Consider the following 25,052-nt stretch of genomic DNA (forward strand, 5'->3'; position numbering starts at 1 on the left):
TCATTCACTCTATATACCTGTCGTTTGTTTGTTTGTCTGTCTGTCTGTGTCTGTGGGTCATTCCATGAAATCGGTTCCTTTTCCACTTGGAAAAATTTAAAATAAAATAAGCTTAATCGATATTTTTAAAATAGCCACGAAATGAAGACACCTTAAAATGACAAGAAATCGTATTGTGCTTCTCAGGCTATGTAATTTATTATTTTATGACTATTTTTCTACCTCATGTTTTGGTATTTTTGTCGACCCTGTTACAGACACAAGCGTCACTAGATACGATAGTTTAATTAGAACTCATATGCCACTGAATGAAAAAGGCATTAGCTCAATAATATACAGAGGGTGACCTTTAAAAGGTTTTACACAGACATCTTTAACAAAAGTAACAGGTTGACAGTAACAGGTTTGACGATTTCAAACTAATTTGTTAATTGCTAGCTAATAGTCAAGTTCACAAAAGCACAATGTACAAAGGATTTTACTTGCAGATATTGATTATATTAAATGTAAAAAATAATTGTTTAAATTTCAATTTAAAAAATGGTAACAGGATTGACACTGCATGATGCCCCCCCCCCCCCCCCCCCCCCCTCAGTCAAGCCTCATAAATCATCAAAAACTGAACATTATAGAGGAGTGAGAAAAACATGCTTGTGTTTTATGTGTAGGAATCCTGGTTGAGAGATGATGTAACCTCCTAGAAATGTCACTTTAATGTACATTATTTTACAGTTTTTTTCGTTGTTTTTTTGATGAGGGTAACAGGGCTGACATGAAATAAGGGGACACCAATAAAATGATTTATATTTTATAGAAAAAATGCACACTTATGCCAAAAACATTGCTTAACAATGATACTATATTTAGAACAATATGCTAATGTGATTTTTATATCATTTTGCCTTCATTTTGCTAAATAAAAGTCCTGCTGAAAAAGAAAAATCATAGTCAAGGACAGGCCAAAAACCTTACCCTTACCAGCATACATGGTATTTAAATTATTTAAAATAATATTTAATTTACTTTTTTTTATATAATATTGATGAAAGCATAACATAGTATTGTTATGTTTTTAAATTGCACATTTATTTGTTGTTATATTAAGTCTATGTTTGATTATTTCTTAGGGATGCAAAAGGCACTAATTTCGTGGAATGACCCCTGTCTCTGTCTATCATTTGTTTGTTCATTCTGTCTGTCTCAGTCTATCGTTTGTGTGTGTGTGTTGGTGTGTGTTTGTGTGTGTGTGTGTGTGTGTGTGTGTGTGTGTGTGTGTGTGTCTGTCGGTCGTTTGTTTGTTCATTCTCTGTCTGTCTGTCTGTCTGTCTGTCTCTGTCTATTGTTTGTTTGTTCTATGTCTAGTTTGTTTGTTCATTCATTCTATCTGTAGTTTGTTTGTTCTGTCTGTCTGTGTCTGTATATCGTTTGTTTGTTCGTTCATTCTGTCTAACGTTTGTTTGTTGTCTGTCTGTATATCGTTTGTTTGTTCGTTCATTCTGTCTGATGTTTGTTTGTTGTCTGTCTGTATATCGTTTGTTTGTTCGTTCATTCTGTCTGATGTTTGTTTGTTGTCTGTCTGTATATCGTTTGTTCGTTCATTCTGTCTGTCTGACATTTGTTTGTTCTGTCTTCCAATCAATTGTTTGTTTTTTCTGTCTGTATGTTAGTCCTTTGTTTGCTCATTCTGTCTGTCTCTGTGTCTATTGTTTGTTCTGTCTGTCTATCATTTGGTTGTTCGTTCATTCTGTCTGTCTGACATTTGTTTGTACTGTGTGTCTTTCAATCATTTGTTTGTTTGTTCTGTCTGTCTGTCTATCATTTGTTCGTTCATTCTGCCTGTCCATCATTTGTTCTGTCTCTCTCTCTCTGTCTATTACTTGTTTATTTTATTTGTCTGTCATTTTTTTGTTCTGTCTGTCTATTGTTTGTTTGTTTTGTCTGTCTCTGTCTGTCTGTCTGTCTGTCGATTGTTTATTCTATCTGTCTTTAATTAGTTTGTTCTGTCTGTGTGTCTCTCTCTGTCTATTGTTTGTTCTGTCTGTCTCTATCATTTGTTTGTTTATTCATTCTATCATTCTATCTGTCCATCTGGCGTTCCTTCATTCTGTCTATCTATCTGTCTCATTTATTTGTGTGTATGTGTTTATTGCAGTTGCTCAGTGCCATGGTGGCGAAGCTGGGAAACAGGGAAGACCCTCTGCCACAGGAGTCATATGAGGGGGTGGATGAAGACGAGTGGGTGAGTAAAGAACTGACCCTACAAACATACACACACCAGATGATTCATGGCACACTGTAAACCATCTAAATCCTGTCTGTGTGTTTCAGGATGACTAACACACAAGCCTTGCCTCGCGGTCCAGTCAGGGTGCCAGCAGCAGACATGGGACGTGCCTGCTATATTTGAATCTTGCCATTCCAGGGTGCCAACGTACCTCTGAACCTCCGAAACGCTCCTCATCCCATTGGCTTCATCTCCATACAACCTGCTGATTCACTCTCACACACTCCTCCATTCGTCTTTTAGATAATCCACCCGTCATCTCTCTGCATTGGTTTAACTGGAGTATTAATATCTGTTATTAGCGGTTAAAATGATTCTTCACAGATTAACACATTCCTATGTATAGCTCAGACGTTCATCTCAGATGCATGACACACATTTACAATATGACAGTTTTAATGATGGACATCAGCTTTGTACTGCTGTAATTGACTGTATAATGACTGCATGATAGCACATGCCTTCCTCAATCTGTAACACAAAACCTCTCTAGATATTTTCATTGGTGAAAAGTGCATTTAATACAATCATTTGACTACTGAAATGGTTAAATATACGTTTTACCTCTATATTGTGGTAATTTGTTGGATTAAATGTCACCTCCTTTAGATTCTTAGCAGTGTTAGATATCCTTTAATAAGTCTTGAGCAAAAATGTAGGTGTACCTCTAAATGAATGATCTGGAGACTGTTGAAAACACTCCTTTTTAAACTGGAAAATACTCCTTTCTGTATATTTCCTTCTGCTCAACCTCATCAACAGTATTAACACAAATCTACTTGACAAGGGTATTTTCTCCAATAATCAGGTCTATCACAAGGCAATAAAACTAATTTTGTTTTTTTAACAGAACATGTTTACATATGCCAGGTAAGGAATTGTGCATGTTATGGCACTTGTACCGTGTCCACATAAATGGTAGATGTTAATAGACATGGTAATGATCTGCTAAGTGTTTTTTAAATGTGAGCTCATTTTGTTACCAATCTGATGTTTTTGGGATGCTTTTTCACAGCACTTGTAATCGCGTGCATTTTAATACTTTATAGGCAATAATGTTTTTCACTCCTCTTTTGAATGGAATCAGTCTTGTGGGAATGTTGCCTCAAAATAAAACCTTGAGAGCTAAGACATATGCAATTGAGTGGTGTATTTATTGATGATCATCACAATCATATTGTAATTGTTGCAACTGTAAGTGGTATTGTTGCATTTATCATCATTATTATTTTTATTATTATCATAATCATCATTATTATGCACTGTATTATTAATTATATAATTATGTATTTTATATATGTAAATATAATATACATACACATTAATAATACAATATTATACAATGTATTGTTAATACAGTATTTTATTATTATTATAGTTGTTGTTTCTCTATATTGTTTATATATTCAAGAACTGCTTATAGACAATTCTTATCTGGTAATAATAAATATACATTTCTTTTGATTATTGTTATTATTATTATTATTAGAAAAAGTAGTCGCATTTAATGTATTATTAATAATATATATTCTATATATATTATTAATATTTCTCTCTATATATGTATATTTTATTAAATAACTGGATATAGCCAAGATTCCCATCTGGTGATTTTAAATATATTCCATTACTTATGTTTCATTATTACTATTGTTGTTATTATTATTACTACTACATTTACAAGCACAATAAGAATAAACAAAATGTATAGATTTACAATAGGCTACGAGAAACTATAAATTAACTAATTTGACTAAAATGAGTCTTTTAAAGAATGTAAATATAGATCATCAATTTTCTTAAAATGTATAATGACTGTATTTTCTTATTGGCCACCTGGATTTGTCCTGCGTAATGATGTCTGACCGTACGCCTCCATTGACTCAATCTGAGCAGATCAAAATGAACTCCTCTCTGCTTAAGCATGATGAATCGAAGAAAATAATTTCCTTTTTGATTCAATAATATTGGGCCAAAGCTTCATCTCATAAAAAAAAAAAAAAAAAAATTTAACTGGGAGTTATTAAAATATGAAATAGGATTGTGTGTTAGGCATTTCAGCAGCAATTTGGCAAAACGGAGAAGGTACGAGGAGGAAAAGGTAATCTTAAAGATCATAACACTTCAGAGCAAAATTCAGGAAGATTTAAGTAATGCGATTTAACAGAACTTGCAGTGCTTCGATCTAAATTAGATAGTATCTATAAGTACAAAGCTGAAGGATCCTATGTTCGTTCTAGGAGGAAATGCTTAGAATAAGGAGAACAAAGCTCTGCTTATTTTTTTTTTAAGAATAGAAAAACATAATTCTAGGAATCTTACTCTTAATTCATTACAAGTTAATGGTACTTTGACAGATAATCCAAAGGAAATTGCCTCTTTCTGTAGTAACTTCTATTCAGAACTCTATAAGTCTAATTATTGTAAAGAATCTGCTTCTCTTTCTTCCAGTCTTTAAAGAAAATTGATCTAATATCTAGAGATGAGCAGTTTGCCTGTGATAAAAAAATAAATATTACCGATATAACTGATGGTATTGAAGGCCTTAAAAATAACAAGTCTCCCGTATGGATGGCCTATAACGGCTGAATTTTACAAATGCTTTGAGGAAGAATTGGCACCATTCCTGCTAGAGATATTTTCGGAGAGTATTCAGTCAGAAAATCTGCCTCCAAGTTTAACACAAGGACTACTAACTCTTAATACCTAAACCCAAAAAAGATACTTCTTTGATAGATAATTGGCGGCCTATCTTTCTGCTCAACGATTATAAAATATTAGCCTGGATTCAAGCTAAAAGACTTAAGAGTGTTTTAAACTGTTACTGATGAGACTCAATCAGGATTCAAGCCAAAAAGACACATAGCTAATAATATCCGACTTGTTTTAGATTGAATAGGTTATTCTGAGTTAGTTAATGATGACAGTCTTATTCTCTTTATAGATTTTTACAAAGCGTTTGATTCTCTCAATCATGAATGTATCTTCTTATCTCTCAAAAAGCTTGGATTTGGTGATCCATTCTGTAAATTCATAAGAACTCTCTACAATAACGCCAATTGCTCTATCAATCTTAAATGGGGTACCTCTCCTAGATTTCAGTTGTCAAGAGGAGTTCATCAGGGTTGCCCTGTCTCGCCTTATTTAGTTCTTATAACTTCTTTCCTCCTCCCTTTCAAGTAGTGATCTACAGGATATTACTGTTGCCAATAAGCATCTACTTATTAGTCAGCTAGCCGATGACACTACTTTGTTTCTTAAAGATAAATCACAAATTCCAGTCGCTATCGACCTCAAGTTTGTCTAAAGCTTCCAGTTTAAAGCTAAATCTTGATAATGTGAATTATTAGCTATTAAAACTTGTTCTTCTCCTCCTCTTTAAAGTATCCCAGTTAAATCACATGTGACCTATCTTGGTGTGTCAATATAAGAATGATAAAGCCAGATGCAGATTAAACTTTGACCCAGTTGTTGGAAAAGCTAAAAGGAAATTCAATTCATGGTTACAGAGAGATTAATCATTAAGAGGCCGAACCCTCGTCGCTGAAGCTGAGGGTATTTCAAGAATGACTTACCCCGCTCTTTCTTTATACGTAGATAAACCTGAATGTGCAGACATTGATAGAATGTTATTTGACTTTCTGTGGAAACATAGGTGACGTTATGTCGAGAAATCTATTGTTATAAATATGAATAAGAATATGGTGGTTTATTTTGTTTTTTAGATTTTGCCTCTTATAAATAATACTCTTAAGATAAATTGGTAAAAGCAGTATTTAACAAATCCTGATTCATTTTGGAATATTCCTAATATTGTTTTCTCTGGGAGGTCTTCCTTTCTTATTGTTATGTAATAACAATATCACTAAATTACCCCTTAAATGATCAAATTTTCATAAACAAGTGCTTTTGGCGTGGCATCTGATTTATAAACATAATTTTAGTCCTCACAGTTATTTTATTTGGAATAATGGTGATATTCTTTATAAAAGTAAATCTTTATTTTTCCCAAATTGGGTCAATAATAATATTATTCTAGTTTCTCAGTTATTAAACTGTGATGGTTACTTATTCAGAGTACCTATTATATTCCTATTTATATATAATATTTATAAGTAAGTCTTCTCAAGACCTCTGCTAGATCCAAGTTTTCTTTGTCAAAGATTCATCCTTTTGCTTTTCCGGTCAGAACAAAAGAATTAGACAACTGTTTCAGACTGAGATCATTTCTCTCACTAGAATGGCCTATACGAAAACATTCCATGGAAGAAAGTGTGGTCTTTTTCATCTAAATATTTAATAACTAATAAGGTAAAGGATGTTTCTTACAAATTACTTCATCTTACATATACATAGTACATATATTCATTTATTTTGGAAGGATTTTTGTACATGCTTTCTCTTCACAGAGTTTCTTTTTGTTATATAAAGATGTTTTATTTGGTTGTCATAACTTTACTAAAGAAGACCAGGACAAATATTGATATCTGATAAACTTGCAAAATTCTTTTTACACAAATGTAAGTTAGGTGCTAATTAGCTCTACTTTCCTGTTTTCTGTACCTGGACACTCTTCTTACATCCAACAATTCCAAAGCCCTTAAAACTGTCTCATTGTGTCATTTTCATAATATTTTCTTATAATAGCTGTATTCCCAATTGCACTCACCCCTGGCATTGGTTGTTTAATTTGTACGTTCTTTATGGCAATTAATAATAACAACAACAAAACCACTCTGAGCAGATCGTGCATGTCCTCCAGCCAGCAGGTGTCAGTGAGTGCTCGTCTCGTTTCTTCGCCGGTTTCATCAACCTTGATGGAGTTACACGTGAAAACATTTGTCCTGAACAGAGCTGTTTAACATCATCACAGCAAATCAGTATGGTATGTTCATATATTTACTTATAGATCATAATCGTTTTATGATTTTATGTCGGTAGCTCTGTATTTCATCTCTAGAAATGCTAATAATGGATCATTCCATATCAGATGATCTTATGCAACGACCTTGCATTTCATGTTCATAGTGGGAGAAATGTCATATTAACTTATTAATAACAGTTGAATGAACGATTAATGAAGTGATCTGAAGATGATTTAAAGAGGCTGTGTGTTTGTGAATCAGTGAATTAAATATGTTAGCTCAAATACATGTATTTATTATTTAATGTCATTTATTTCATTCATAACGACACATGATTTATCATGAAACTTTTGTATTCAAACGTTTTTTTCTGAAAAGAAGGCGTCAGTCTAAAATGTGTCTTTGCCTTTGTCTCACATGCAATTGTTTATGCCACTCTCTTAATGTTCTGTGCTCTACTTTGTATATTTCTTGTGTTTTTGTGTTCACAGGCCAAGTATCTGGCTCAGATCATTGTGATGGGGGCTCAGGTGGTCGGACGAGCTTTTGCAAGAGCGTTACGTCAAGAATTTGCAGGTCAATTCAAAGAAATGCTATATTATGTTCATTCATTTATTAATAATTAATAGCATATTAGTAGTAGTAGCATTTATTATTCATCAATTTCTCACCATTAGGTAAATGGTATTTGTTCTTTTTGTTAATATCTACTTGATGCATACATTAAATAAATGCATTTATACGTGTATTTATTTATTCTTATTTAACAACCAAATATTACAACGTACTTATTATTGTAAATCTTCTATTTTTCTTATTTTAGGAGCATTGCAATGTCTTAATACTCAAATGTCTTACCATGACTGATGTTAAGTTAGTTAGTTTAAACTTTATTGTCCACCACTGTGGAAATTTGTAATGATTTCCAATATGAGGAATACTCTTTATGTGAAATATGACTGTAGTATTTGAATATGAATGCAGCCAGTCAGGCGGCTGCTGAGGCTCGGGGGCAAGCGGGCAGACAGTCTGCGGCTGCGTCTAGTTTCACAGGAATGACTTTACAAGAAGCCCAACAGATACTGAACATCTCCACATTAACACCAGAGGAGATCCAGAAGGTGAAAGTCTGTTTTCACAGTTTGTAATATAGGGCCTAATTTGGATAAGCATTACAGTATTCACCCTCTAAAAAAGAAATGTGTTTTTATTTTCTCCTCAGAATTATGAGCATTTATTTAAAGTCAATGACAAAGCTGTTGGCGGTTCATTCTATCTTCAATCAAAGGTAAGCAATGAGACAATCATTCGGTCTGGTCATTGTTGTTGTTGTCTTTTTGTTAACATCACAATAATGATAAAGCAGGTTTGTGGTCACAGAAACTCTTGGTTCAGGGTCACTTATGGATTTTCATCCCACTGAGCCCAGATCTTTAGATCAAATAATAATTATATGTGTGTTTGTCATGGACATGTTTAGGTGGTACGGGCTAAAGAGCGTCTGGATGAAGAACTCTCCATTGAACAGCAACACCAAACCAAACCACCAGACCAGCAGCAGCAGCAGCAGACATGAGCTCCATCCTCACACCCCTCCACTTTAATTATGACCCAGACCCACAATAAAACTTCATCTTTTGTACATTGAAATGTCAAGTCATTTCTTTATTCATCCGTCAGAGTGGAGAAGTATTTTCTGGACATTACTTGGAAGGTAATTTATCCTGAGGCCTTGTTGGACTTGAGCTCATGGAACTTTCTAACATGCTTTTACTCGTCAAAAGAAAAAAGATTTTTGAAAGAAGTCTGTTATTTTCATCAAGGCTGCATTTATTGGATCAAAACTACAGTAAAAACAGTAATAATGTGAAATATTGTTACAATTTAAATTACCTGTATATATTGGAAAATGTCATTTATTAATTCTACAGTCTTCAGTGTCACATGATCCTTCAGAAATCATTCTAATATGCTGATTTGTCGCTTAAGACATAGAAACCTTTTGTAACACATGAATGTATTTACTGTGTTTTTTGATCAATTTAATGCATCCTTTTTTTTTTTTTTTGGCTGACCTCAAGCTTGTAAAAAGTTGTGTATCCATCCATTTCTTCATGTTGAAAGGAATGATCTGGATTTAATATAAGGTATGAACTTCATAATGTATATTACCACAGAAGTCATTTAAAACTGTCAAAACTAGGAAAATGTTTGCAGTAATTCAACAAATTAAAGTCTAGGCAAAACCTTGGATATAAAAACTTATGAAAGGAGATGAGAGATTGTCCAGACAAGGTTAATAGGTGATGCTATCACACCTGTCATGGTGTTAAAGTCTTGTGGCTGTACTTTAGGAACAGTAATTTATATTTATCTCAGTATAATAAAACATGCTTTTCCCAGTATAATATTATGCCCCATAGACTTCTGTGTAACTGTAAACAGTCCAGTCTGGATGATGCTTGTCTGTGGTAATCAACAGTGCAGCAGATGAAGTATTTATTTATTTTTTTAATCCGGAACTTTCTGTAAAATCTTGATACACTTATAGTCTTCATTTAAGGTCATTCTTTTACCTTCATTTACTACTGTCAGATTCACACCATAAATACTGTCAGTGAAGCAATATACAACATGTGTTGCTATTTGAGTCATCAATACATTTTTGCTGCTTGGTTATTACTGTAATTCATATATTTAAATATTAATATAATATGTATAGATATATTTGTTATTGTATTTAAAATTTTTGCCCAACCCTAGTATATGTATTATGAATGTAGTCTGTACATTAAAAAAAAAAAAATCACACTGGATCTTTAGCAAAGAAAATGACTGAATATTGTTCAAATTATACAGTGTTTTTTCTTCAGGATTAAATATCAAATGTTAATGAGGATTAGGTCATAAGTACTGACTACTGAAATTTGTTTTGGGATCCTCACAAACACTGTATTTACACTAAAATGACTGTTATGTATATTTCAGTTATTCAAATGGGTCATTCAGACAAGTCGAGCAAAAGCAAACAGATGAAAGAGTCAAGAAAAATAGTTCAACATCTCATCCGAGGCTAAGACCCTGATCTGAGTTAATACTGTAAACATTTCAGCCCTCTGTACATGAATAAACCCAAACATTCAGCCAAAAACCAAAAACAAAACACCGCAAAGTGCAATATATCAAATGCAAATTTATTAAACATTTGTTTCTTTTATTGTCATTGACATCCATATCAATATCGTAATAAAAATCCTCTAAAACAGGAGCACACACCTATGTTGTACCAACTGGAGACTTTTACAGCTCTAAAATTCTGCATGTTCAGCTTCAGAACATAGTGCTGGGGAAAAAAATATATATTTATTTATTTTCATATACTGTATTACATCTACATTTCAACTATAATAAAAGGCACTTGGAAAAAAAAATTAAATACTGATATTAAAATATCTCAAAAATGTGCAAAAAAGAAAAAAAAAAAATGGATACTGGCCTTTCCAGGCCATAGTCTTTTTGTTAACCCTTTGTGCATCTCTGTGGCACTTCAAGAAAGTATCCTATTATTAGTTAATTTTAGAAACATATTTACTTTTAATGTGAGCTTTTTTCTTTAGATTCTAAAATGGTGCTTTATTTATGTATCATATATAGTTTCTTGCATCATTGCATGTTTTACTGGAGTGAATATCTAAATTGAAATATCTAGCTCTGACATCTTCCCTGCCCTTCAGTTTATTGCTTAAGTCTCTCACATACAGTTGCAGTAAATTCAGAGTCATTGGGGATGCACCATTGCTTTGTTAAGGCCTTTGGAGTCTTCTGTGTAAAACAGTGTGGCCGTTTTCAGAGTGCTCAAAGGGTTAAAGGTTCAAACAGCTTATCTGATATTGAACATTGATGTAGACCTTGACAGGTCTGTGTCAGTATCAGCTTCCTCCAGCCAACAACATGAGAAAAGAGAGTAGGAGAAGGTGGGCAAAGATATTTCCAACTTGTTTAAAGATGCAAGGGTTAATAAACGTCATTACCGGTAAAGCCTCCTAAATACATGCTGATGTCAAAGCTCTCCAAACCTGAGAGGATTGTGTTTGATTACTGCATGTATTTGCATGTTATCTCTACTTAAAGGCTTTATAGAAGCACAGGGTTAACCTTTTCTTGGCTTTAACCGAATAAATAAAAATAATCTGGGGCCGTGTAAGTGTCAGTGACCTACTTTTGAAACTTGGCGCACAATCAAGATGTGGACAGTGGGGACTTGTGGACATGTTGATTGCTTGAGTGTCCATTATAAAGAACATTATACAGTATGTAAACTTCAAAAATCGCGTTATGAATATGGGCTAAATGTAAGGGCTTCTTACTCAAACCCTTCCCACAAACTTGTACATCACCTCCTGTCATTTCTCCCTCTTTCCTCGCGATTCATCTGCTGGAGAAAGCTGAACACAGAATAGCGATAGCACAAATGAAGCAACTTCAACATCAGGAAATGTCACGTCCAAAAACAAAACAAAAAGTCAGTAAAACAAAACAGCATTAATTGTATAGTTTCCACAAACAATAAAACTAAAATAATTATGGAATAAGACTCTGAGTGTACAAATGGTTTGGAGGGGAGGGCAGGGTACATGCTTTAAGGAAGTGCGATTATTTCAGTCGGAATGTTTTTACATTACATTCGTTTGTTATATCATTTTTTTTCTCCCAATCTATGAGTAATGGACATTATTGAAAGATGCTCTAAATATGTCATCTCTGTTACAAAAGTACTTCTCCTGAGAAGACAGAAGCTGTTGCGTGCCTGAGTTCAGGAGAGAAGACTTAATCAAGAGCGTTATTTTAATCTGAATGAGATCGTGATTGCTACATTTTTATCATCAATGGAGGATGACAAAGACTGTGTAAAGTCTCTCACATGACCCACTTCAGAACTTCAGTGCACCTTTCAACACAAGAATCATACGCCGCTTTAACGTTGTAGATTGCATCAAAAAATGTACAATATGAATATCTGCCTTAAAGGTTGTTGTACAACTTGATGTGCCTAAAATCTAGCACAGAATCTGTCTTTTGAGTTTTGATTTTCAGTTTGTATGATGTACCACATAATGACACATCATGCAGCTGGGGAAAATCAGAACCAAATGGGGTCAAATGTGAAATTTTTAGTATTTGGAGCGTCGCATACAACTCCATTTGTGTAAGGTGGCGTCAGGAGTAATGCTGAAACTTGATGCCTCGCTCTAGAGTTTGATGCATTGGAGAATGTTGATGTGGATCATGAGAAAGGGTCTTAAATGAAAATGCTATCTTTTGGCCACCTGAATAGTGCTTTCTACCCTTTATTATTAAGTCCCTACTTTAATCTCTAATATTTAGCACAGTGATTTAACGTGGGGCAATCTGTGAAAGCAAAGTTACTTTATCCAACTAGGCCCTTAATCATTGCAGTACACTTAAACTGGTGTATTGCAAGTGTCAGCTTGCAAGTGTCCACTGGGTTGTGGAAAATGGTTTAACATTCCACTATTATGCATCAGCCAATGGTCCTTTGTTTTACCCTGCCGTGCTAGTATACTGCAAAGCAGGACAATACTGTTAAATCTGGCCCTTGGTTCAGCTAGTAGTGTGCAGTACAAGTGATGAACATAAGATGGCACTATTTACCAGAGTGCCATGTCCTAAGGGGCATTAGCATGACCGTTTGGTGAGTTTGTGCCCTTGTATGACTTAAGACTCAATCAGTCTGAGCCTTGTGTCTGTAAATTTCTTATTCAACAAAATAGAGCTAGTCAAGGTTTCTATTTCCTCCTCCTCAGAGGACAGATTGTCGTTCATACTTTGTCTATTTTTTATTCAAAGATGTATGCTTACATTGCAGTGACACAGCTAGCAGCAAATGCAAGATTTTTCATATAGCTTGCAATAGCATTGAGCTAAGGAAGTTCACTTGCAAGGGAACCCGCTGACCGAGGTGGGACTCGGGACAGTCTGAAGCAGTGGTGTCCATTCCGCTTCTAAAGGGCCACCGTCCGGGAAAGTTTAGCTCTAGCCCTAAGTAAACACACCTGTACCAGCTAATCAAGTTCTTCAGGATCACTAGAAACTTGTATGTAGGAGCTGAACTCTGCAGGAAAATGGCATCTCAGGGCCAGAACTGGACACTACTGGTCTAAAGGGTACATCAGATGTTGATTGACGGCAAGTAAAGAGCTGCTCTCGCCTGACCTATGACCTCAGCACCCCTTTTCAAACCTGACCAAGCCCATGCGATTTAGCCTCAAAGATCTCAAGCTCGCTATGCTCAGAGGTCTTTTCATAATGCACGGAATGGCTTGAAAATCAGTTCCTGAAGAATAATAGCATACATTTGTATCTTTAGTGTGTTGCGTACACTGGCGTCCAAAAGTTTCTCTTACACATAAATACAATTGTCTTTTGAAGCAAGGGCACAGATTCTGAAGTCTGCCATTTAGATCAATGCTCTTGTAAAACAGAAAGCAATGTGTATAAGACTTAGGGTCCAATCTTGATTCTGGAGAGCCACCAGAGTTTAGACCGGGGGGGACTCAAGGTCCACTGTCCTGCAGAGTTTACCTCCAACGAACTCACCTGGCTGTAATTTATCTAGTAATCTTATAGACTTTGATTAGTTTAGTTTCTGTTTAGTGAGGGTTGCAACTAAACTGCAGGACAGTGGACTTTGAGGGCCAGATTTGCCCACCACTACTTAAGCCCCAACGCTAATTAAACACAGTTAATCAAGCTCTTCAGGATTACTCAAAACTTTCAAGCAGGTGTGTTGGAGCAGGTTGGAGCTAAACTCTCCAGGAGCAAGATTGGATAACCCTGGTAATAAGATAAGCCAGAAAGAAAGAGAATGGAATGGAGGTGAGTGTTTGGCCACTTTCTAGATTGTTACGAAAATTTCGCTTCAAGATACCATCCCTATTACCACAAGAAACAGGTAGCTGTGTCCGACCATAAGGTACAAATTAGAACTGAAGTAGCGCTAAAAGTTGAAGATGGTATCACCTCCAAGCAGAAACGCATTTGCTTTGTGAAAACCCCCCATAGGCTTGCCTCTGACCTCTGACCCCTGTTCCACCCCCACCCTTCCCCTGCCGTTCCTCTGGAATGTGGCGCTCAGTTGACCACAGCTGGCTTCAGCACCACCGGCCCAGAAGGGATGACAACCCAAGACAGGGGGTCGTGGGACGCCCCCCTAGACAAGTTGAGCACTCCGCCGTGGATCTCGTCCTCACCCTCCTCGCCTCTGGCCTTGCCCTTGCCATGGTCCTTGCGCTCCGAGCCCAAAATGGGCACTATGGGCAACCCCAATGTGGAAGATGAGAAGGTATGAGACAGCAAGGGTGACTTGGCCAGGCCAAGCGGGGAACCACTGAAGGACAGGATGGAGGTCCCCCCAAGCCCAGCTGGAGGGGAGCTTGGGCAGCCCAGTGTGCTCAAATCCAAGGGGCGGGGACTGAGGGAGGACAAGGGGAGGGAGCCTCCGAGACCTTGCAGACCGTGACCGCCCAAGAGAGCAGCGGCAGCACCAGGAATGATGATGTGGGCCCCACTGACGTAAGTCAGCTCAGATTCTTTCCCTGCCCCTGCAATCTGCCCTGGCTTCATCAGAGAGCCCACCCCACCCGGACCTCCCTGCTCCTGGGCTACAAAGTGCCCGTGAGCCTTGATATGCTTCCTCAGGGAGCTGGGGTCCGTGTAGCGTTTTAAGCAGCCCACCATCTTGCAGTAGTAGGGCTTGTCCACATAGTGCGTGCGCGTGTGTTTGAACCGGTCACTGGAATTGGAGTAGCGCTTGTTGCAGCCCTCGTAGGGACAGATGTAGGGCTTTTCTCCTGAAATACAACCACCAAGTTAGCCAGGTCATGCAATCTTCCCGTATCTATCCATACAATTAACTTGGTACAGACCTGTGTGTGAGCGGTTGTGAATCTTGAGGTTCTCCAGGCGGGAAAAGCTCTTGTTGCAGGTGGGACAGCGGTGAGGTTTCTCATTGGTGTGAGTACGGATGTGTATCAGCATCTTGTACCTAATGATGCAGACATTAGATTTAAGGTGCATGCTTTAGAATTAAAGGGTCGGTTCACCCAAAAATGAAAATTCTGTCCGTCAAACCCGTAAGACCTTCATTCATCTTTAGAACACAAATTAAGATATTTTTGATCAAATCCATAAGCTTTCTGTAGTAAGGACATAGATAATATAGTCCATGTGACATCACTGGTTCAACCGTAATTTTATGAAGCTACGCGAACACTTTTTGTGTGCTAAGTAAACAAAAATAAATATTTTATTCAACAATTCTTCTCTTCCGTGTTAGTCTCCGCTGCGCATTCACAAGAATACCATGACGCATGCGTATGATTGTGCTGATGCAGGAGCCGGCGTTCTGATATAGAACCCGGATACACTGCCCCTTGTTCGCAAGCAGAGGAATGCACACATCAAAGTCTGACACGGAAAAGAAGAAATTGTTGAATAAAGTTATTTTTGTTTTCTTTGCGCACAAAAAGTATTCTTGTAGCTTCATAGAATTAAGGTTGAACCACTGATGTTACATGGACTATTTTAACAATGTCCTTACTACTTTTCTGGGCCTTGAATGTGGTAGTTGCATTGCTGTCTGTGAAGGTTCAGAAAATAACAAAAAACAAAATCTTAATTTGTGTTTCGAAGATGAATGAAGGTCTTACGGGTTTGGAACAACATGAGGGTGAGTAATTAATGACAGAATTTTCATTTTTGAGTGAACTATCCCTTTAAGGTAAATGCTTACATTGCCACTAGCTGTAACTGCAGAATTTTCCTTTCCAAGGAAATGAACCTAAAATTTGTATTTTAAAATTTAAAAAAAGACTTGTTATACTAGCAACACACCAGTATTTCTCCATTAGTATCTTTGACGTGTCAATATTCAGTAATACAATATACCTTTAAAATTACAATTTATTTGTACATTTCAGAATACCGTGAGATAATCTATTAGCCAAATTGTTTACTTTTTTCTAAACACACCATAGCTTAATTTCAATCAAGGAGTCAAGATTAACACAACGTTCTCCTGTCTAGCTTTTAAATGTAGCTTTCTTTAAAATGGATCATAACTATTTTTAAGTCTGTTACAAAAAAAAAAAAAAAAAACGTAGATTGGCTGAATTTGAATCCAAAAAATAAGACTCGTTACCCCTTGGATAACTGCTAATTGAGTTTGTTCTTAAGACTAAGTCTTGACATAGAGGCTAAGTTTATGCAACTGGCCCCTGCTGGTGCTAAATGATTCATAGACAGCCTGATTTAGAGAATGCAGTAAACACACCTGGCGTTGAATCCCCGTCCTTTGCGTGCACATCCCTCCCATTGGCAACAGTACCCAGAATCCTTCTCAGGCTTCACATGGAAGTCATTAACGTGATCCACCAGGTCTTGCAAGGAGTCAAAAAGTAGGTGGCACTGTGACAAGAAAACATGCACTATAAGCTCAGGTAAAAAAAAAACACATTAGCACCTGCATTAACCTGCTTCTATTTCTCACCTTCCTCCAGCGACAGGCCAGCTGTTCATCTGCAGAGAGGTCTGGAGAAGCTCGTGTGTCCTTGGGCTGCCGAATGAACATCGAGGATGGCAGGTGAATCCCCCCTCCTCTTCCAATGGGCACGAAGAACTGGAACGCTTGAGACATCGCCCCTCCCTCCACGTAACGGATATGAGCCGAGTCCTGCGGGAACAAAACCAGAAAAAGCAAACATAACTCAAGCCTCTTTATCACCGATTCTAGTAATAGTTGTTAAAATCAGTAACAGGAGCTACAGGAGGTCCGTGTTCTGTAATCGCCCTCTCAGCGGGAGACACTTATGAGCGTTTTGCTGGATGTGGCGGCTCGTCCTCTCCATGTTTCTGCCCCCAGCTGTGCTGATCTGAGCTAATGCCCTGCCAAACTTTGCACTCCACCACAGATGTGAGACTTTAATGAGAGAAAGCGAAATGGCAAGGCACCAATAAACGTAACACAATAAGAACATACAATCTTATACATGGAGCTTGATTTTGCACAAGTGCCCTATTATGAGCACTCTGATAAAAGTAATTTTAGATAGCATGACTACAGAGTAAATTATAAACTAGAGATTGTTTTGAAGGAAATGTGAGTAGGTGGGAATCAGCAGGAACCTGGTGATATTATGTTGACATTTGAGACACGTTTTGATAAAATTGTGAGTAATAATGCCGTGTTATACTCAAATGTTACATTTTCATATGTTTGTTAAATTCAGTTCTTTGTGAAATTAAAATCTAAGTTAAGAATATGAGCAAGTAAAAATAATTGAATATGTGTTGGATTGATGACAATATTTTGCCCTACTTGGTGGTCAGTTGAAAAAATGTAATTTAAATAATTTAAATTCAATTATATTTATTTAATACACTTAAGATTAAATATTTTTTCCATTTCTAGTGGTTTTGTTGTTTTCAAAACTATTAAACTGATAAATGCTATTAAATTATTTATTAATTTGTTATTTGTCGTAAATTTTGAAAATATCTTAATATATAATAACTGTATACGTGTAAATATTTTCCAAATATATACTGCATGTGTGTATTTATATATACATAATCCCATAACATCTGATGTACTTGTTACGAAGAATGGCATCTATGCTAATATTAGTCTGTTTCTTTCTTATTCCGAGATCACCATAGCCACCCGATCCAGTCCATATCCAGATCAAATGGTGGATCAGCACCTAGAGATGGCCTCTACAGCCCTGAACGTCAGCGGAGTTTAGGACACCTAGATGAGCCCCAGAGACAGATCCCCAGTGAAGACCTTGTCACCTAGACAGCCATCAGGAAAGACCACTGGAACCAGTTGAGCCCTTATAATCTGACTTTGCTGCAGTTAGAACAAACTGCTGGTTCGTCTGGCCAGAGGAGAACTGGCCCCCCGACTGAGCCTGGTTTCTCCCAAGGTTTTTTCTCCATTCTGTCACCGATGGAGTTTTGGTTCCTTGCCGCTGTCGCCTCTGGCTTGCTTCGTTGGGGACACTTCATTTCCAGCGATATCGTCGACTTGATTGCACAGATACTATTTAATCTTGTCATTTTACATTATTGATACTATTTTCCTATTTTGATATTGGAAAGTTGCTTTGGCACAATTTGTATTATTTTATTATACAATTTTTTAAAAGCGCTATATAAATAAAGGTGACTTGACAGCACACATACATATATTATGTGAAAAAAAGATTTATATTTATAAGATATATTTATATACTTCTTTAGTATTTATTAATTAGTTTTTATTTTAGTTTAAGTTTTAGTAATTTTATTGTGCTTTTGTCATTTTTATTTTAAGTTCTTTTTAAAAATATTTATATGTAGTTTTCTTTAGTTTTAGTCAATTTATTAATTCAACGTCAACTTATATTATTTCAGGTGCCAAACCTTTAAAACTAATTTTTAACAAAGATTTTTAGGTTTAGGTTTTTCATCTAATATTTATATTTCATTTTATTCAATCTTTGTTAAAATGTCAATTAACAAAATTGATATATATATATATATATATATATATATATATATATATATGTGTGTGTGTATTCTTGTCATCAGAATATTTACAAAATGCCATTAAATAAGATACTGTGATATGATAAAGTATATATATTTCTTTATTTTACCCTCACTAGTTTTTTAGTGTTTAAGGGTTTGTTCATGTTTCTGCCCCTAACTATGAGCAATAGTAATAGTGATGCTTAAGGGTCAATTAGAGTAGAGACAATGATGGTTTTGACTGGACCACAGTGTCAGGGCTGTCTGGGAAGGTTTCAGCTATGTGAGAAATGTGCATAGAAAATCATAGAAAATGAGGCTCAGCGGTGCCATCATCAAAGACCTGGCTGTTATTCATTCATTGGCTTAAAGGAAGGGTGGCAGGCATCAGAGTCATACACATAAGCACACAAAAAGCCATGCGTCTCGCTCCCAATTCAATTTTGAGCGAATTAAATTAAGCAGAAAGAGCTCTGTGTGGCTGTACTTCGCTGTAAATCTGATTTAACCTCACGTCCCATCCGTCAGCCCCACAGACAGCGAAAGAGAGACACTTTTGTGAAGGGACACAGGGGGCATTTGATAAGAAACACCAGTTCTGGGTCACTGAGGGTAACAGATCTGAATGTCTCGTTTTGAGGGAAGATGGGGAATGTTCCTGTGCATTTAATGACCAGTCTTAAGTCGCTGGGGTATATTTGTAGCAATAGCCAATAATACATTGAATGGGTCAAAATGATAGATTTTTCCTTTATACCAAAATTATTAGGATATTAAGTAAAGATCATGTTCCATGAAGATATTTTGTAAATTTCCTACTGTAAATATATCAAAACTTAATTTTTGATTAGTAATATGCAATGCTAAGAACTTCATTTGGACAACTTTTTTGTAATCAGATGGACTACAGGACACAACCCAAAACATCAACATAACATATCATTAAACTGAAAAAAAGGCTGTTTATGCTTGCATTTTAGAATATTTAAGCTTAGATCACTGTAAAATATTTTAAAGTTGTACTTCTGAGTGTCCATGGACATGTGCCGTTCCCTAGTGTTGAGGACTCACCCCGGGGAAAACAGGAGCTGAGCCGTTTCCATTGGAGAGATCCGGAGAGCAGGCGGTGTTTCTGGAGGACGGGGACATGCTGAGGTCCACGGCAGGCGGTGTGGGGGTCTCCGATTTATCCTGCAGGACACCTGTGGACATACACACCTCTGTTATATTCTCTGCAATTACAGTGTTGTATACGTCACGCTGTACTGATTTGTTTACCTGTGTGTGGAGAGGCAGGAGACGCTGGAACAATGACTGCGGTTCCGTCGTCTGCCATGCGCAGTTGCCCTGCCCCCTTGGCATGAATGGGAGAGGGAGTGAGAGTGGGCGGAGACCTGGCACCTCTGTCCCACCCACTGACCCGCCCCCTTGGCACTTTCAGGTCCAGTGGCTCGTCTAAGGACAGCATGACGGCATGCGGTCAGGAGCCTGCAACCTGCACAGACAGACACAGAGAGCAATTTAGGTGAGAACTCTGAAACATTCACACAGATCCTGTAACAGCAGGACAGTTGCATAAGAGCAGTGAGCATTCATAACACCACCATGACTTTCATGCTGGAACGATTCATTCAGAAGTAGCTGCCTTAAATGGACCAGAACCGTTCCATAATTTAATGGTTGTCATTCAGATGGAGAGGTTGTGTTGTGGATTTCAGCATCTCTTTACTGACTGAGGCACATTTGCGTATTTCACTACAATATTATACTTTTATTACTATTTTGAATTAGCTCTAAATTTAATATTTTCCGTTTACATTTTATTTGCAGTATAGTTTAATCTTCAGTAATTTTGCCATGCTCTTGCAATTTTTATTAGTTTCAGATGTTTTTAAATATAACTATTTCGTTGGAATTTATTTTAGTTTCAGTTTTAGTTTTCATCTCCCTTTTTTTAATTTTAGTCATTCAATTTAAACTTGTTTTCAAATTCCAAATTTTCATTTCCTTTTTTATTTTTTTCATCTAATAACTCAGATTTTATGTCAGATATGAGCATTAAAACTAATAAATGTTAGGGATGAATTTAGGAAAAAATTGATATCAGATTATTTAGAACAATATCTGCCAATTCTTATATTTTGGTGCTTCTGCTTTTTGTTAATAACTTATAGATCACTTATAATTAAATTGCACAGCTTTGGAAATAATGTTTTTTTTTTTTTTATAAACTGGTGGTGGTTGAGGAGATTCCCCCCATGTAAAGCGTTTTGAGTACCCAGAAATGTAACAACTTATTATTATTATTATTATTATTAATATTAATAATTACAAAATCAGCTCTGAACATGAGCTGTTTTTAAACAATTGTCTGATGTTTTATTACTATTTAAATTGATAATTGACAATTTAATATTGAATATATTGAACATATATTGAACTTTCTATTCATCAAATAACACTGTTTCCACAAAAATATGAGCACGAATGCTTCCAACAGAAATCCAGAAATGTTTCTTGAGCAGCAGCAAATCAGCATATCAATATGATTTCTGAAGGATCATGTGACACTGAAGACTGGAGTAATGATGCTGAAAATACAGCTTTCATCACGAAAAAAAACCAACATTTTACAATATACTTTAAATTATAATAATATTTCACAACATTACTGTAAATATTACTTGTAAACCTCTTTCAAAACCATAAAAAAATAGCATATATGTGTTTATTATTAGTACGTTTAGAAACAAAGTGTTTAGGTGGTACAAAGTTAATTCAGCGAGCACTTTTGAGGTACTCTAGGTAGTTTACATGGAAGCAATTTGCATTCTCTACATAGTATGCATATACAGTTCAGAAAGTAGTGTGACAGAATGCAGCTGCATACAGAAACACACACACAAAAGGGTTTAGATGCTGTTGTCCTGAATTTCACTTGGCAAGAAAGTTTTTCCCCTTTTGCTCATTGTCTTTCTAAACACCTCACACACACACGGTCAGCCCGTCTGAAAAAAACATCCCCGATCTCACACAATTACTTCCACTAGCTTCCCCTCATTCCCCCACACAAACCGTCCTCACAATTACAGCCATTACAGCTTCCACATTCCTGCCGACTGCATGCGAAATACAACGTTCACTGAGCTCCACCTCAAAGCACAGTTTCACATCTCTTTTTGTGTGACATACATAAGCGCGTACGCATGCTTCCAGCCGCGCTGAATGGCTCTTTGAGAGTGTTTAGCTTGAGCCAACAGCAAGAAGGACAGCAAGGTGAAGGCAGCGGGTCACTGAGTTCAACAGCCCAGCCAATAATCAGCAGATAACCGCACACAGAGCTGCATTATCTAGCAGATCTGCATCCTCGGCCCCCTACAATGTCTCAACCGCGTCCTGAAATTATCTGTGTCCTCGGAAAGATCTCAAACGCTCCAATTTTTGGTCTTTGATGCCATGCCAAAGAAGCAGACAGGCAGTTTTACAACAACTAGCAATGATTGGTCAGAAGAATAAACAGGTTGCATCACGGCAGGAGTTAATGTGCAACCTGAAGTATCTCGAGCCGTCTGGTATGTAAGCGTCCTGTGTGGACTGAACCTGTGCTATCTCAAGCCGGGGTGGGGTTAGAGACGTGATATGTGTGGTATGTTAAGGGGTTAGTTAATGATTTTCACATAATTGTGTCTCAATACGGCGGATAAAGACTCATTGCTTTGGTACTCAACTCTATTGTGTGGTCTGAGCGTTCAGTCAGAACCTAAAAACAGCATTCACAGCCCATATTACTTTCATAATGGCACTTATGCAGGGACTTGATTTTATCTATTAGGTTTACTCCATCAGGTGGCTGAACAGTAAAAGGCATTGGGACGTCAGTTAAAAAGGACAATTGTTTCAGACTATGAAGGTTAACATTTATTTATTTTGGAATAACATGCACTGATGAATTCTGAACAATAGAAACAGGAATGTTTTTAAGTAAATAGGGTGAGTTTTAGGAATACACAATAGCATATCACTTGTCATTTTATTTTTTTATTTTATTTTATTTTATACTGATACTGAATATTGTCCAGTATTTAGTACTGAACAGGGCATGTTCATTTCTGCCTATTATTGTTATTTTATTATCACTGATTACCTATTATACTTTTTGTTAATATTTTGAATTCGTTGATTTTGTCTTTTCATTTTGTTATTTTTTGCCATTTTTATTATTTCTTTATATTTCGTTATAGTGTTTAAGTTTTAGTTCATGTAGTTTTAGAACTGCAAAGTAAATAAAAAAGAGAAATATCGCCTTTGCAACTAGTCAAAATATTAATAAAACAAATTTTTTAATATATATTTTATTTAATTTCAGTTAATGTTTTTTTAAGTAACAAAAAATTAGTTTTTATGGTTTTAATTAAAAATAATCACCCTGCTGCCTATTTATATATCACTAGTAATTTCATAATAATAATAATTACTATTTATAATTTGAATATTCAAAATGAATATTCATCTTTTATACATTTAATTATAATAGTGATGTCTAAATTCTCTTGTGCCATTTTGTTTTAATGTTATTCATTAAAAGTATCATTTTATTTATTACATTTTTAACACAAAATACTAGCATTTTAAAATGAGCCATTTGTTGGTTATTGGCCATAACACTAAATTCATTATCCATGTGAGCTAGAATTAAAATATCAGTGCATCTTCTAGTCCATTTTGTTTTATATTAAGTCTGTTTAATAGCCGCCATAAGCATCAAGCTATTAAAACTACTTTTCTGAAGATTACAGTAATATGCATGAAGTGCTGTTCGTTTCTTGTGATGGAGAAGAGGGAGCTCAGCCCTGGTCCTGGTTATCAGCCTTCCTGCTGTTCAGTTTACTGCTAACACACCTGCTTGTAATTTTCCAGTGAACTCAAAGACCTTGATTAGCAGGTGTGCTTGATTAAAGTTGGACCTAAAATCTGTCAGAAGGTAAGACCTCCAGAGAGTTTGGAAATCATATTTATAATGTGTGCTCAAGTCATTTTGGTCAGTCTGATATAAACACGTCAGCCAATTTAACATTTCCTTCTCTCTCTTTCACCTCCAGATAAAGAAAACATTTGGAGCACAAGAGCAAAAAAGTGAAGAACAAAGCATGTGCATTATGCATGCAATATCATGCATAATGCACATATAAAATGCGTATGTGCTGCCACAGTGATCAAGCTAAATGTGGTTGCGCAAACCTGTTGTGGCTAAATGAATTCACACAAACTCAACTGTATACAGTTAAGAAGATTCACAATGAAATCTTATGATCAATACCAATTACAGTAGCTTCTGCATGAGTCCTGAGCTCCCACATGGTTCGGTCAGGAGAGCCAGAAGTTTCCATAACAAAAGAGCTCCTTGCGCTGGTCACAGCTCCATGTGTAAATCATTACTAGTCCATGAATAAGGCCAACTGCAATAAATCATCTCTTCCTTATTTTAATTAGCCCCCCAAACGGTCCACGTCTGACCCTCCCACATTTCCGAGAGACTGTTCGGGAACGGTTTGATCCAGCCTGTTTGAGGAGAAGATTCGTGTTCATTTTTGTGCTGAAAGGTACTGATTGATAAATGGCTCTGAGGCATGAGGCAGGTCAGGGTTGTGTGTTTTTTGACAGGATACAGATATATAGTGCAAGACAGTCATAGGGCTTCATACATGCTTGGATCAGCCACATCCCATCTGGGGTTAAAGATCAGTCATAATGCTACACAAAAGCAATCCTTTCTATGAAAAACTTGGAACTTGACATGATAATCTCATTTATAACATTGCGGGGAAAAAAGCAGCATATTAAGACATAATGTGTTTTTTAGACACAAATACAAGAAATTTAGAATTTCTTTCAACCTGCATAAAAACCTGTTGATTATTATAATCTGTGATAATTATGTAATAATTATGATTATTTAGCTGTTTTCTTACTTTAGGCTATTGTTTTTGTAACCACTATTATTTATTGTTTGTATTTTTACTGTTTTTATCAAGAATTATAAAATTTCACCGTTATCAAAACTTTTATATCATAGCAAAATACATTTGATATATATCCGTATTAGATATGTCATATCCCCCAGTCCTCGTTATTAAATAAGTGTTTGCAGTATTGACCAAAATAATTGTGATTATGATTTTTGCCATAATCAAGCAGCCTTAGTGTCTATATGCCTCTTTCAGAAGAATCGCTTGATGCATTCCCCATAAGTTGCTTTGGAGAAAAGCGTCTACTAAATGAATAAATGTTGTAATTTATGTATTTGTATGTAC

General features: G+C 36.1%; 3 protein-coding genes across 3 annotated transcripts in view; 2 read left to right on the forward strand and 1 right to left on the reverse strand.

Annotated features, from left to right (window-relative positions):
* LOC306864209 (coronin-7-like) overlaps positions 1-3,418 on the forward strand; it is a 157,526-nt gene extending 154,108 nt beyond the window's left edge. The window contains exons 27-28 of the mRNA XM_079408039.1: positions 2,153-2,239; positions 2,329-3,418. Of these exons, the coding sequence (XP_079264165.1) occupies positions 2,153-2,239; positions 2,329-2,337 (96 nt within the window). The 3' untranslated portion in view covers positions 2,338-3,418. The remainder of the gene's footprint in view (positions 1-2,152; positions 2,240-2,328) is intronic.
* Positions 3,419-7,067: 3,649 nt separating this feature from the next.
* On the forward strand, positions 7,068-9,779 carry LOC306864358 (mitochondrial import inner membrane translocase subunit tim16-like). Its single transcript, XM_079408344.1, has 5 exons — positions 7,068-7,169; positions 7,641-7,725; positions 8,134-8,270; positions 8,372-8,437; positions 8,630-9,779. Exons 1-5 carry the CDS (start codon positions 7,167-7,169, stop codon positions 8,723-8,725), a joined length of 387 nt encoding a protein of 128 aa, XP_079264470.1. The 5' UTR covers positions 7,068-7,166; the 3' UTR covers positions 8,726-9,779.
* Positions 9,780-10,323: 544 nt separating this feature from the next.
* LOC306868890 (zinc finger protein GLIS2-like) overlaps positions 10,324-25,052 on the reverse strand; it is a 50,047-nt gene continuing 35,318 nt past the window's right edge. The window contains exons 2-7 of the mRNA XM_079415348.1: positions 20,020-20,236; positions 19,813-19,943; positions 16,718-16,900; positions 16,502-16,635; positions 15,096-15,214; positions 10,324-15,020 (exon numbers count right to left, since the gene is read on the reverse strand). Coding sequence (XP_079271474.1) covers positions 14,302-15,020; positions 15,096-15,214; positions 16,502-16,635; positions 16,718-16,900; positions 19,813-19,943; positions 20,020-20,209 — 1,476 coding nt within the window. The 5' untranslated portion in view covers positions 20,210-20,236 and the 3' untranslated portion in view covers positions 10,324-14,301. The remainder of the gene's footprint in view (positions 15,021-15,095; positions 15,215-16,501; positions 16,636-16,717; positions 16,901-19,812; positions 19,944-20,019; positions 20,237-25,052) is intronic.

The sequence above is a fragment of the Barbus barbus genome (genome assembly GCF_936440315.1).
Source record: "Barbus barbus genome assembly, chromosome: 4".
Lineage (NCBI taxonomy): Eukaryota > Metazoa > Chordata > Actinopteri > Cypriniformes > Cyprinidae > Barbus > Barbus barbus.

Bases quoted from the DNA above. Each gene is read 5' to 3' on its own strand.
- LOC306864358 (XM_079408344.1), top strand. The intron at 7,726-8,133 runs GTCAATTCAAAG...ATATGAATGCAG, and splicing joins GTTACGTCAAGAATTTGCAG to CCAGTCAGGCGGCTGCTGAG. The intron at 8,438-8,629 runs GTAAGCAATGAG...GGACATGTTTAG, and splicing joins CATTCTATCTTCAATCAAAG to GTGGTACGGGCTAAAGAGCG.